The sequence below is a fragment of the Oncorhynchus mykiss genome, chromosome 4 (genome assembly GCF_057628025.1).
Source record: "Oncorhynchus mykiss isolate SJ-2025 chromosome 4, ASM5762802v1, whole genome shotgun sequence".
NCBI lineage: Eukaryota > Metazoa > Chordata > Actinopteri > Salmoniformes > Salmonidae > Oncorhynchus > Oncorhynchus mykiss.
In genome coordinates, this window is record NC_143025.1 from 15,751,729 (window position 1) to 15,764,794 (window position 13,066).

The 13,066-nt window shown below is 42.4% G+C and overlaps 1 protein-coding gene and 1 long non-coding RNA gene across 2 annotated transcripts; one reads left to right on the forward strand and one right to left on the reverse strand.

Moving 5' to 3' along the window:
* Positions 1 to 91: 91 nt before the first annotated feature.
* Positions 92 to 11,435, reverse strand: slc41a2a (solute carrier family 41 member 2a). The gene is made up of 11 exons (XM_021598896.3): positions 11,171 to 11,435; positions 9,951 to 10,427; positions 9,486 to 9,593; positions 6,757 to 6,828; positions 6,131 to 6,275; positions 2,293 to 2,439; positions 1,987 to 2,134; positions 1,823 to 1,902; positions 1,577 to 1,708; positions 1,297 to 1,442; positions 92 to 877 (listed from the first exon to the last, which is right to left on the reverse strand). The coding sequence occupies exons 2-11, from the start codon at positions 10,353 to 10,355 to the stop codon at positions 695 to 697; spliced, it is 1,566 nt and encodes a 521-aa protein (XP_021454571.3). The 5' UTR covers positions 10,356 to 10,427; positions 11,171 to 11,435; the 3' UTR covers positions 92 to 694.
* On the forward strand, positions 1,306 to 5,559 carry LOC110521381 (uncharacterized). The gene is made up of 2 exons (XR_002473129.3): positions 1,306 to 1,451; positions 4,162 to 5,559. It is a non-coding gene; the product is annotated as an uncharacterized LOC110521381 (long non-coding RNA).
* Positions 11,436 to 13,066: the final 1,631 nt, after the last annotated feature.

Sequence of the window (13,066 nt, forward strand, 5' to 3'; positions counted from 1 at the left end):
ATCAGACTGATGCACCTGCTGAGACAGAAACAACTATTGTATGTTAAACTATATGCAGGAGAGAGTAAATTACCTATTAAATATCAACCAATTGAAATCCTATTTGTCTTTATTAGACAGGTTGGACTCTTTCTCAACTCTCACAAAACAATGTAATAACATACAACAACAGTCACACAATAAGTAACACTGCAATATTATTGATTCACATTGTGAAAACTCACCCATGTATGTAGATTAAAAGGAAATTATATTCTATAACAGACATTTTAGAAAACATGTATATTACATATTATGTTACAATTAAAATGCTGCCTGCCCACAATATTGAACCAAATGTACATCACCCTCATTTTCGTTGGCACAGAATTTCTTGACACAATATCCAAAATGCCTATAGAAGTACCTCAGCTTGTGCGGAAATTCAGCAGAAAAACTCCAAACAGGGGGTTGGACACAGACCCCCTTTGAGAAAGAAACCCTGAAATTCAAATAATTCTGCTGCCAGATTTTAGTAGAGCCACCTGCTTTTTCCTAAGGCCTTACATTATCTCAGGCCTTGCTTGAATGCATCCAACCTTACTTTAAAACAATTACAGATCCAATAGGGCTGGATTGGTGAAAGCAGTTGAAATGTCTGCTTTCACCCAAGCAGAATGAAAGGAGAATGGGAGAATATGAAGCACCCAGGGTATCAGTCTCCAGTGGGAACTTTCTCCCCTACGAGCCAGAGCAGGAAGAAGGCCAGAACCAGGAGGGCTGTGCCCAATAGATCTGCCAGAGCAGTGAGGTAGGGGATGGAGTAACTGTCAGGGTCTTTGCCCGTCCGCCACAGACAAGGGATCATCCAGTCAGCAATACATAACAGTGTGAAGACCTAACAGAAGGGAGAGAGAAAGATTCAGCCCTTTATTATAAACTGGGTGGTTCGAGCCCTGAATGCTGATTGACTGTCAGTAGTGATATATCAGAACAAAACCATGGTTATGACAAAGCATTTATTTTTACTGCTCTAATTATGTTGGTAACCAGTTTATAATAGCAATAAGGCACCTCGGGGGTTTGTGATATATGGCCAATATACCACTGCTAAAGGCTGTGTCCAGGCACTCCATGTCACTTTGTGCGTAAGAACAGCCTTTAGTTGTGGTATATTGGCCGTATACCACACCCCCTTGGCCCTTATTGTTTAATTATAGTATCAGTGTTAATGAAGGAGCAGAGGAGAAAGAATCCACTTATGACTACTGAGACACAGACATTGACCAAACTGATCTCTCTTGCTTCCTGATTTACCTGTAAAAGGGCTACAACTAGGAAGAAGGTGATGAAGACAGGTGTGGGAGAGGTGCTGCCCTTCATCAAGTGGATTGTGTACAGGAAAATCAGGTGACCCGGTACGACCAACAGGAGCAGCACCTGTGCAGAGCGATGATTGGCTCCTGTCAGAGGTAGATATGGTTAACTGACAGATAGAATACACCTGACAACAGAACATTTCATTCCTTTTGTGTTCACAGGTATGTTAAAGGGACTGGTCATGTTCATGAGCCTGTCTACATGTGCGTGTCATTACCTGAGCCACAGAAGGTCCTGCAGGGATTGTAGCAGCTCCTGCGATCCTCAGGCACCTGCCTCGGTGGGCAGTGGTGGTACAGATCAGTGGCTATACGACTGGACTGGATGGCAACCAGGTTCCCCCCAATACCTAGATTGAGATGAAGAATACACAATGATCATACATTTGGAGAGATCTTGTGACTTACCATTTTCTTGAAAGTTCCTGAATGTATGCTTCTAAAAATCCAGATCCTTGTCTCACCATTCATAACTGGCGTGTAGACTATCATTCCCACCATGTTCGGGTCTGATACAGTTGTGTCCAAGATGAGTCCTCCGATACTAGAGAAAAAAACTTATTAAAGGATGGTATTTCCATTTGAATGCTGTGACTGGACTTCAGGGGCACGGAACAGGGAAGCAGACCTGCTGATGACCATGGCAGTGATGATTGGTTCCCAGCCTGTGTAGAGTAGAATGCGACTTGCTGGGTTTCTGGAGGAGACGACCACCCACAGAGGGGTCAGTCCGAGGAAGAACAGACACACCAGGTATGACACATAGGGATACAACTCTGTGTGGAGACAGGGAAAGGATCAGACACACACTAGCTAAACAAATATAGTTGATAGCTAGCCAGATGAGTCAGAGCTGTAAATGTAGCTATGACATTCCAGTAAATGGGCCCAGACTGCCCCCTAGTGGCCGAAAGCTAAACCTCTTGATTTATACCTATGCATTCGTAGAGCCTCTGGCTCAGGCAGGCCAGGATGGCCAGGGTGATGAGGTCACCAAAGCTGGCAGCGATGGGCGTGGCCACGTTGTCTGGGTTGATGCCAATCCTCTTGGAGCCGGTGATCACTCCCACCATGATGATCCCTGGGAGAAAACAACACAGTCGAGTCATATTCAGGCTACTGTCCAGTTGCACAACTCTCCAACCAAGGTGCATGAATTGAGCAGCCAAGAGTTGCACAGATGAAAGCAATGTGGTGACAGCTGGGAGAAGCGTCAGACTGGGGGAAGGGAAAAGGGACTGTAATGGCCTACAGTGGTATTATTCACTTCCGCTTTTATCAAGTGGTAAATGCAAATCAAATATCTGTAAACACAGATGGTCAAGTTGAATTAGTTGATACATATTTGCATTCCAAGGCAGATAAAATAGCATGTTATTCTGTGGACCAATGAAAATGAACCACATGAATAATTCATTTGGGTGTCCTAGCTAGATCACAAACTCTGCCTTACAGAGTCAGGTCTGCCTTTCAGATCCCAAGCATTGGTTTTATTTGAGTCATAACAAAATGGTTTTGCAACAAACAGGTCTGATACAGAAGAAACCTACAATGTCAGTTGTAGCTAAGCTTCCTGGTCTCAGATGATTATATTCTGTACGTCTCAAATAGAAAGAGCATTCAGGCTTTTCCAGGAATACAGCAGAAGTGTACTGTTTTGCAATTAAGTTGGAATAATTGTACATGTAAATGGATGAGAAAGAGATAATGTGCCTCAGAAAGAGGTTATGGTAGTGTATGTAGAAAAAAATACTATAGTATACTATGGTCTAAATACTGTAGTATTACTATATTTATATACTATAGTATTCACTGTACGGTTTTTGCAGACTTTACTGTAGTGTTCACTGTAGGACAGCAGGTAGCCTGGCGGTAAGGAGTGTTGGGAAAGGCAGTTAACCCTAATTGCTCCAGGGTCGCCGTCAATAATGGCTGATCGTCCGTGACCCCACTCTCTCAGCGGGAGTGAGATATGCAAAGAAAAAACATTTCCATATTACACCTCACATCAGTACAGGTTACCCACTTATACATAAAGTGAAGAGGGCATGACAAAACCTATTCCCCCTCAGGAGACTGAAAAGATTTGGCATGGGTCCTCAGGTCCTCAAAAGGTTTTACAGCTGCACCATCGAGAGCATCCTGACGGGTTGCATCACTGCCTGGTATGGCAACTGCTCGGCCTCCAACCGCAAGGCACTACAAAGGGTAGTGCGTACGGCCCAGTACATCACTGGGGCCAAGCTTCCTGCTATCCAGGACCTCTATACCAGGCGGTGTCAGAGGAGGGCCCTAAAGGTTGTCAAAGACTCCAGCCACCCTAGTCATAGACTGTGCTCTCTGCTACCGCATGGCAAGCGGTAACTACACAGACTATTTGCATTGCCCCATCCCCTACGCTGCTGCTACTCTCTGTTATTATCTATGCATAGCCACTTTAAAAATCTTACCTACATGTACATACATGCACATTGACTCTGTACCGGTACCTCCTGTATATAGCCCCGCTATTGTTATGTACTGCTGCTTTTAAATTATTTGTTATTCTTATCTATTACTTTTTTTTGGGGGGGGGGGGGGGGTTCTTAAAACTGCATTGTTGGTTAATGGCTTGTAAGTAAGCATTTCACTGTATTCTGCGCATGTGACAAATATAATTTGATTTGAAACAGGACTACATATTATATAGTGTTTTTGCAGACATGACTGTAGTATACTATAGTATTTACTAGTGATTGCCATTAATTACATATGTTCATTGCTGTTATTGCCCATTATTATTTGCACCTTTGTGTCCTTTTAGATAAACCCTACTACATACAATGCCAACCAAGTCTCCATTCAAGACAAGCATCTCATGTCTACAACTGTCAATCATTCCCTGCCATGTATCATCTCCATTATCGGAATCTAGAAAGACTTTTAAACTGAACTGCATCTCTGCCTCCAGCTGCTCAGTAGATGGGCATCACCATAACCGTCACCTAAACCTCAGTGTTTCCCTTGGGGACCCTTATTATTGGAGGACATGTAGGAAATGTATAAAAGCACCCCTTGGTCATGTTCAGGTGAGAGCTTTTTACTGTGAATGTCCTTTGTGTGTACAGGTTGTATGGTGTTGCTGGTGGTTTATTTCTGCGAGGAACCATTTTGTGACTATGTTGTCTTGAAGAAATGTTTGGGGTGTAGTCGATTGTTCTGAATGGTATATGTTGACTTTGACCATCAGTGAGTTTTTCCCCTGAGTGACAATATTTCTGATTTTCATTATGTAAGGCCACTGCAATCATGGCCTTCTATTTGAAGTCACTTTGTTTGGAGAGGCATTGCTGGTTTGAGGTACAGGCTGTGCGTTGCTGGTTTGAGGTACAGGCTGTGCCCTCCAAAAAGGGCTCTGTCTAAGTCAAGTCATTTCTACAATATCTATTGTTTATGTCAATTCTGTGGTTAACTGTTCTTTCTTTTGTACCATCAGAAGTACAGTACTGTTTGTCACTGTTTTTGGTAATATTCTGAACTTGGTCAATTGAATTTCTGTGAAAGCACTCTTGTATTTCAGAAAGCGGTCTAGTGGAAGTAACAGATCTATGAAGTCATTTTGGTGTACTCTTGTTAATGTGTGTTATTTATCTGTGTCAAACAAGCAAAACTAATCCTCAGCTTTACTAAAATTTGCTTGTTCTTTATCTGCCTCTGTAGTGTTTTCCTTTAATGGGTCTAGAACCTGTGTCTAATGTTTTAAGATGTTACAATTTGTCAGAACTTTTGCCCCAACTCAATAGGTGGCCTGTCATGAACCTGTGTGTCTTATGTTCTGGTTTAGTTGTTCCCCTAATTAAACAGTAACTGGGGTAGTCTTGAAGTTGTGCCAGTTTAGCTAACCCTAGTCGGCAGGTGTTACCACAATATGCTACAGTCATGTCTGCAAAAACACTACAGTGAATGCTATAGTATACCACACTCATGTTTGCAAAAAACCACAACAGTGAATACTATAGTATATAAATATAATACTACTGTATTTAGACCATAGTATACTATAGTATTTTTTAATGTGGGTTAGCTGTAAATGTGTAATATGTTGGATGTTTGAACTAGGACCCCTTTTTTTGTATTATTCATCAAATTTCTAAATGCATTGTATCCACATTTGTGCTTATGTGTTTTTAAATAGTCAAATAAAAAAATAAATCAAGGGATACTACAGTGTAGAGTATAGTATTCTACAGTATACTAAACAATCATATAGAAAGCACTACACGATCGAGGGCATGAACTCCCCAAGGCCAGCACGTTCAAATCAAAACCGCATTGACAAAGCTAGCAGTAAAGCTAGCTAGCAGTCCAATCGATCCAAAAATTCTAAAGTAAGCACTACATGCTCGAGGGATACTACAGTCTACACAGTGTGGAGTATAGGATTCTACACAGGATACTACAGTTTACTACAAAATTATATAGAATTCTACAGTAAGTACTATACTATTCTGTAGTAAAAATGTAGTATTTTTTATGTGGGCTTCCCTATAAGGAAGAGACTGTCGCCTCACACTAAGATGCTAGTGACAAGGGCCTCTCCGCATGGAGGAATTGGCATGCGTGAACCTGTGTAGGAGAATGAGAGGCTCAGTGGGGATAGACAGGAACGGATAGCTCGTCCGTTCCTGTCAATACCTAGCTAGCTGTTTGAGCCGTGACCTAAAACCCATTGTGTGGGTACTGTAGGTATGATGTGGGTTAAGGGTTTGGACAGGTCTCGCTGTGCTCCTTACCCTGCAGTAAGGAAGCAAGGAAGGCAGTAGTTACGCTGGCTGAGCAGAGGAGAGCAGCGTGGTTGAGAAGCATATTTCCCTCCAGTACCCAGCCCAAGACCACCGCTGCCAGGGCAGCCAGTAGACCCAGCACTGTGGCTTGCATCTGGAGAAAGAAAACACTCTTTGTACACTAGGCATTTGTTAAGGCTAAGAAGTACAAATAAAGGTTTGGGGGACATATTTAAAGTCACTTTCCAGTGAAAATCTCACTTTTAAAGTTAATATTCTATTACCTCATACCCAAATAATATTGTTGACTCATAAGGTATTTGTGGCCAAAGCATAAATTGGAGAGAAAAAAACTTCAAAACCCCACCTCAAACAGACCATTTAAAAAAATGGAAGATGTCATCCTCCTTGAGGAGGACAAGCTGGCCAATCAGCGGTCTACTCAAATCAATGACTCACACCATTCTGTTGTTAGGGTACGCCCACACCATTCCAACACAGAAAAGCTTATTTTTTAACACAACTAATTACATTTTTTTTTAATGAATACTTTTCACTCATATTGTAATTCATTATAGATCATATGTCATAGAAATCTGGAAACACTGGACAGTATCAGCCATAAAGTAAATCACCTGTTTTAGTGCCAGGTTCCCAATAATCAAACTCCATTTCTCTTTGGCTGTCTCCATTTCCCCCACATTCACCTGACAAGGACAAAATCATGAATGTTAGTATCTTTTCTCAGTGTAAAATCCCATACTTAGTCTTGACTAAAGCATCAACATATCTGTGTCATGACTATGACCATTTATTAGGCCTGACAGCTAGGACATGCCTATTGAAAAGCAGGCTTCCTTCAGGCAAAACAGAAATCCTAGTTGTAGGTCCCAAGAAGCATAGAGATCTGCTGAATCTCAATGTTAGTGCAGTCGTTGCAAATAAACTGTAAAGGACCTCGGCGTTACTCTGGACCCTGATCTCTCTTTTGACGAACATATAAAAAATATTTCAAGAGCAGATTTGTCCATCTTTGTAACATTGCAAAAATCTGAATTATGCAGAAAAGCTAATTCATACTTTTGTCACTTCAAGATTAGACTACTGAAATGCTCTACTCTCCAGCTACCCAAATAAGGCACTATTAAACTTCAGCTAGTTTTAAATACGGCTGCTAGAGTCTTGTCTAAAATCACAAATTTGATCATATTACTCCAATGGTAGTCTCTCTACAGTGGCTTTGTGTTAAGGCTAGGGCTGATTACAAGGTTTTACTGATAATCTACAAAGCATTACTGTCACTGTGTGCTCCCTCTCCGGCCTCTAGGTCACCAGGCTGCTTGTTATGGCGCTCCCCTGTCACCATCGTTACGCACACCTGTGCATCCTCAGAATCACCTGGACTCCATCACCTCTCTGATTGATTATCTTCCCTGTATCTGTCACTCCCCTTGGTTCTTTCCTCAAGTGTTATTGACTCTGTTTTCATGTTGGTGCGTTGTTTGTGTTACGTGTTTCATTTATTTAAAACACTCACTCCCTGAACTTGCTTCCCGACTCTCAGCGCACTCGTTACAATTACATGGACTTGCTCCTACCTATTTCTATGAGTTGGTCCTGCCGTACATACCTATACGTACGCTACGATCACAAGATGCAGGCCTCTTTATTGTTCCTAGAGTTTCAAAGCAAACAGCTGGAGGCTTTCTCCTATAGAGCTACATTTTTATGGAATGGTCTGCCAATAAATGTGAGAGACATAGACTCGGTCTCAACCTTTACGCTTTTACTGAAGACTCCTCTCTTGAGTAGGTCCTATGATTGAGTTTAGTCTGGCCCAGGGGCGCGAAGGTGAATGGCAAGGCACTGGAGTGATGAACCAGCCTCGCTGTCTATGCCTGGCCGACTACCCTCTCTCCACTGGAATTCTCTGCCTCTGACCCTGTTATAGGGCCTGAATCATTGGCTTGCTTGCGCTCTCCAATGCCATCCCTAGGACGGGTGCATCACATCATGCCAGGCTTTTTTTGCTATACTTGACTTGAGTGGGTTGCCCATGACGTGATCTTCCTGTCCGGTTTTGTGCACCCCTTGGGCTCTTGTGGTGGGAGAGATCTTTGTGGGCTATACTCAGCCTCAGGGTCACAATCTAAGGGTAGTCTGTTGATATCCCTTTGGTGGCTGTGCTTTGGCAAAGTGGGTGGAGTTATATCTTGCCTGGTTGGCCCTGTCTGGGGGTAACTTTGAACGGGGCCACAGTGTCCCCCCCGTCTCAGTTCCCAGTATTATGCTGCAATAGTTTATGTGCTAGGGTCAGGGTCAGTCTGTTTTATCTGGTGTAATTCTCCTGTCTTATCTGATGTCCTGTGTGATCGTACGTATGCTCCCTCTAATCCTCTTTCTGACCCTGCTGGTCATCTATGAACGTTTGAACATCTTGAATATCGATCTGTCCTTAATGGTCAAGTACTCTTATAATCCCCACCCCGCGCAGCCAGAAGAGGACTGGCCACCACTCAGAGCCTGGTTCCTCTCTAGGTTTCTTCCTTGGTTCCTGCCTTTCTAGGGAGTTTTTCCTAGCCACCATGCGTCTACACCTGCATTGCTTGCTCTTTGGAGTTTTAGGCTGGGTTTCTGTATAAGCACTTTGTGAAAACTGCTGATATAAAAAGGGGTTTGAAAATAAATGTGATTGATGTTTCTCTCTCATAAACTTATTAACACCGATATTCATACTGTATGATTGATGAGTGGGAGAGCGTCAGTGTCACGAATGCTGCCGAAGTTGGTCCACTTTTCATTTTCCATTTGTTTTGTATTCATTGTACACACCTGGTTTCCATTCCCATAATTATATGTTCCTTATTTAACCCTCTGGTTCCCCCATGGTTTTGTGTGTGTTTGTTCATTGTAAATTGGTCTGTATTTGTGAGCTTGATTATTTTTCCTTCTTGGAATATTTGTTGTTTTTAGTAAAGTAACGTGAATTATTAATCTCTGTGTCCTGCCAAACAGTCAGTTACTAGAGCGGGTCCGGCATTCTAGAATCAGAAACAGAAAATGCTCTCATGCCAGTCAGCAGATTAAGTCATGGTCAAAAGTCCAATAACACACCACACATCCTGTATGCACAACAGACGGTTAGGGAGGGTAGATTCAGAGTCATATATGCAGTATAGGTTCTAGTCAGATTAGTCCAGTCTTGTACTGCAGGGAGTTGTCCAGTGCCATTTTCTTCACAGGCGGGTGAGGACTTTCACACAGGGACAGAGAACTCACAATACAAGGGAGAAACAATGTAAGGAATGGACTTCCCACTGTGTTGGTGTATGGATTAATTGTGTGTGTTTATGTGTGTACTCACTGCTGTTGAAAGTCTGGAAGCCAGGGTCATCTCCAGGTTTCCTTTCAGGCCCAGTAGAGCTGGCACCAGGATGAAGATCTCTGTGACTCTCTGGAACACCTCCCAATGCTGCCACAACAACACACAGTGGAATAATACACCAAAATATAATGCAATAGACTGACGCACGAAAAACTAGACAGACCAACACACAATGCAACAGAATCAACATACAAACACACAATACAATACATGAACATACCATGCAGTAAACACACCAACACACAATGCAACAGAATCAACATACAAACACACAATACAATACATGAACATACCATGCAGTAAACACACCAACACACAATGCAACAGAATCAACATACAAACACACAATACAATACATGAACATACCATGCAGTAAACACACCAACACATAATGCAAGAATAGATAAACAAATACAGAAACCTTGCAATTTATAAGTACCTCACCTGAACTACGTCCAGTAACATCCCAGCTGACACCGTCCCCAGTCCAGCCAGTAGGAAGGGCACCAGTATCTGCAGAACCATGGACCTGACAGACTCACTGGGCATCTCTCTGACACCATCCTGGGCACTACAATCCTCTGGGTCCTTCTCCGTAACTTCCTCATTGACCTTGGAGCCAGGCATGTGTCCATTGGGGAAAAGTGGGTCTGTCTCAGTGTATGGACAGAGTTCATTAAAGATGTTGCTGTTGGATGGGGACTGAGCTCTATTTGGGAGTCGTTGGTGACCCCCTGGATGTTGTGCATCTGGGGCTGGGCAGGACCCATAGTGGTGCCTGTTGTGTTTTCCTGCACCCACGCTGTCACTCTGGGCCAGTTGGTCATCCTGTTGCCCAGTGTTGGCCATCAGAACAATGATGTGTCCTGAGGGAGTTAGACACTCCTTCTGGTACTCCGAAGAAAGGGTAAGTTGATATGACTGGGTCAAAGAAAACCAGCAGGAGGTAATTAGACAGTTACAGTATATATCATCCTTGATATTGATGTTATCACTGAACACTCATGGTACTAGTCATGAACTGCTGGCAAAAAAATACATAAAAATAAATGAACTTGTTGCTGTGTAAGAGGTGTGGCAAAGGTAGGCTTAGTGTGTAATTTAACACACCTGTGACGCACAGACGCAGATAAATGACAGATACATGCCATCTCTACACGTGAGCATATAAGACAGACAAGCATACAAGAGAGTCTTGGCTATAGCACGGCAAATGCGTAACATCTGATGCTTGTATGGTTTAATTCGTTAGGTATTCTCCCACATACTCAGGGGTTTTCCATGCCATCACAAAGCCGCCCCTTGTCAGACATGGAAACGATGTGAGGCCTCATGGTGCTAGCAGTCACACAATTACCAAACAACTTTAGGGAGATATTTTATTCATTATCTGGTTAAGTCCAAATTGTATAGAAATATCTCGTCGTATCCAGCATTGTGCATCTGAAAACGACAGACAATTCACCAGGAAGTATTCAAAGTGACTGTGCGTCTATCTGGAATTGAGTGAGACTGACCAAATCAATGGCTTGTTATTCTGTAAGTAATTAGCAGTTATCCACACATTTGGTCTGAAGATGAAAACATGTAAACACACCAACTGTAGAAAGAAAAACACGTACAAGTTCCAAGTGGCAGTACGTTAAGAGAAACAGGTGACTTACCTAAAGTGTGAAACCACAGCATATTAGAGATATGAGAGGCGAAGAAATAGATTTTGGAGAAGTAGATACTCCTTCACTCTGCTTATTCTGTCCGTGAGTTCTTTTCCTCCTCCCTGAATGGCTGAAGCTCCTTCATAGCTATGTCATTGCTCTCTCTCTTTCACTCACTCACACAGACACACTGTGAAGAAATCCCTCCTGATGATGCAACCTCCAAAGTATTCCAAACAGAGGACTTTATTGATATAATGTGGATTGGAATGATCTACACAGGAATAGAAATGAATATGTGATCACAAACCTAATAGCAGAGAAGAGTACCACTGAATAGAACAGTATGAATGGATGAATTATAATAAGCAACAACAACAAAAATAGCAGGAGTAAAGCACTGTATAGAAAAGAGTGGACTATTACGCAGTAATAGGACTGTATTACACGGTAATACATGAGAAAAAAGGGCTGTATTAGGAACGCAATAGATGATTAATAAGCATTAGAAAAGTGTGACTAATTATAGCAGACAATAATCACAAGGACAACACCAGGAGGAAACAAAAATATGCCGAGAACTGAGGCCTATATTTATACCCTTGTAAGAGCATGGATCGGACCAACTGACCAATAGGAATCTAGAAACAGAACTTAGGGCATGCACAAGGGTGAGGTGCATGGCTACTTAATTATTGCCTAAGGCCACAATCTATCTGTCTCTGACTTGAGGGGGGAGAGAGGTGAGGATGGGCGAGGGCTAGGCGTCTGGGAGCCACCAAACAAATAAACAACCAAGATGCACATGCCCATAATGTCCAGGAGGGGCTATTCTTGCACACAGACAAGCACACACACAGTTCTCCTTCCACATGGGGATGTTTCAAAATAAAAGTATGCCACCTGGTGTAGGCAATGCTGTTATGACAAACAAAATAATGAGAGGAGTTACCGGTAGTTAATACTAAATCCCCATTAAGTTGATTTCCGCGGCCCCGCAGAAATGTAATTAGCATAATAAAAAAATCAGAATCAGAATCTGTCAATTTAAAATAGAGATTGATGCGTCTCAATCCACCACATCCGCTGATGTTGCACTTCCGCACCTGGGGTGAAAGGTCGCAGAGCTAGAGCGGTGTCAGACCTTGAGCCATCCCGAAAATCAAATCGGTCTTCTCACTAAAACGTCTGAAGTATCCCAACAGATTGGCCTACAAACTATTAGTTTGTACGTGCCTCTGGAATGATGAGTCTCTCACGAAAATCTACGTGTCGGTTGTTTTGCTCTAGGATGCCCCAGAAGACATGTCTGAAGGTCTCCCTATACCAGTTTTAAAAATTAATGGAAGTATATATGGAGATAGTTTAGTGCCAAAAATAAGGGTTTAACACTCCTGTTGTGTTCGTTTCATGTTAATTAATTCTGTGTTCCCGCCCCATTATAGCTGATTATAAATCCATAATAATACATATATTATCACCTAATGTTGTATTAGATTGTTTTATCTACTTAAGTTCTTGTGAACATTACACGTTTTGAACTTCTATTTGCTATTTACAGTGCCTTGCGAGAGTATTCGGCCCCCTTGAACTTTGCGACCTTTTGCCACATTTCATTTCAAATAAACATATCCAGGTGTTAGAATGGCCAAGTCAAAGTCCAGACCTGAATCCAATCGAGAATCTGTGGAAAGAACTGAAAACTGCTGTTCACAAATGCTCTCCATCCAACCTCACTGAGCTCGAGCTGTTTTGCAAGGAGGAATGGGAAAAAATGTCAGTCTCTCGATGTGCAAAACTGATAGAGACATACCCCAAGCGACTTACAGCTGTAATCGCAGCAAAAGGTGGCGCTACAAAGTATTAACTTAAGGGGGCTGAATCATTTTGCACGCCCAATTTTTC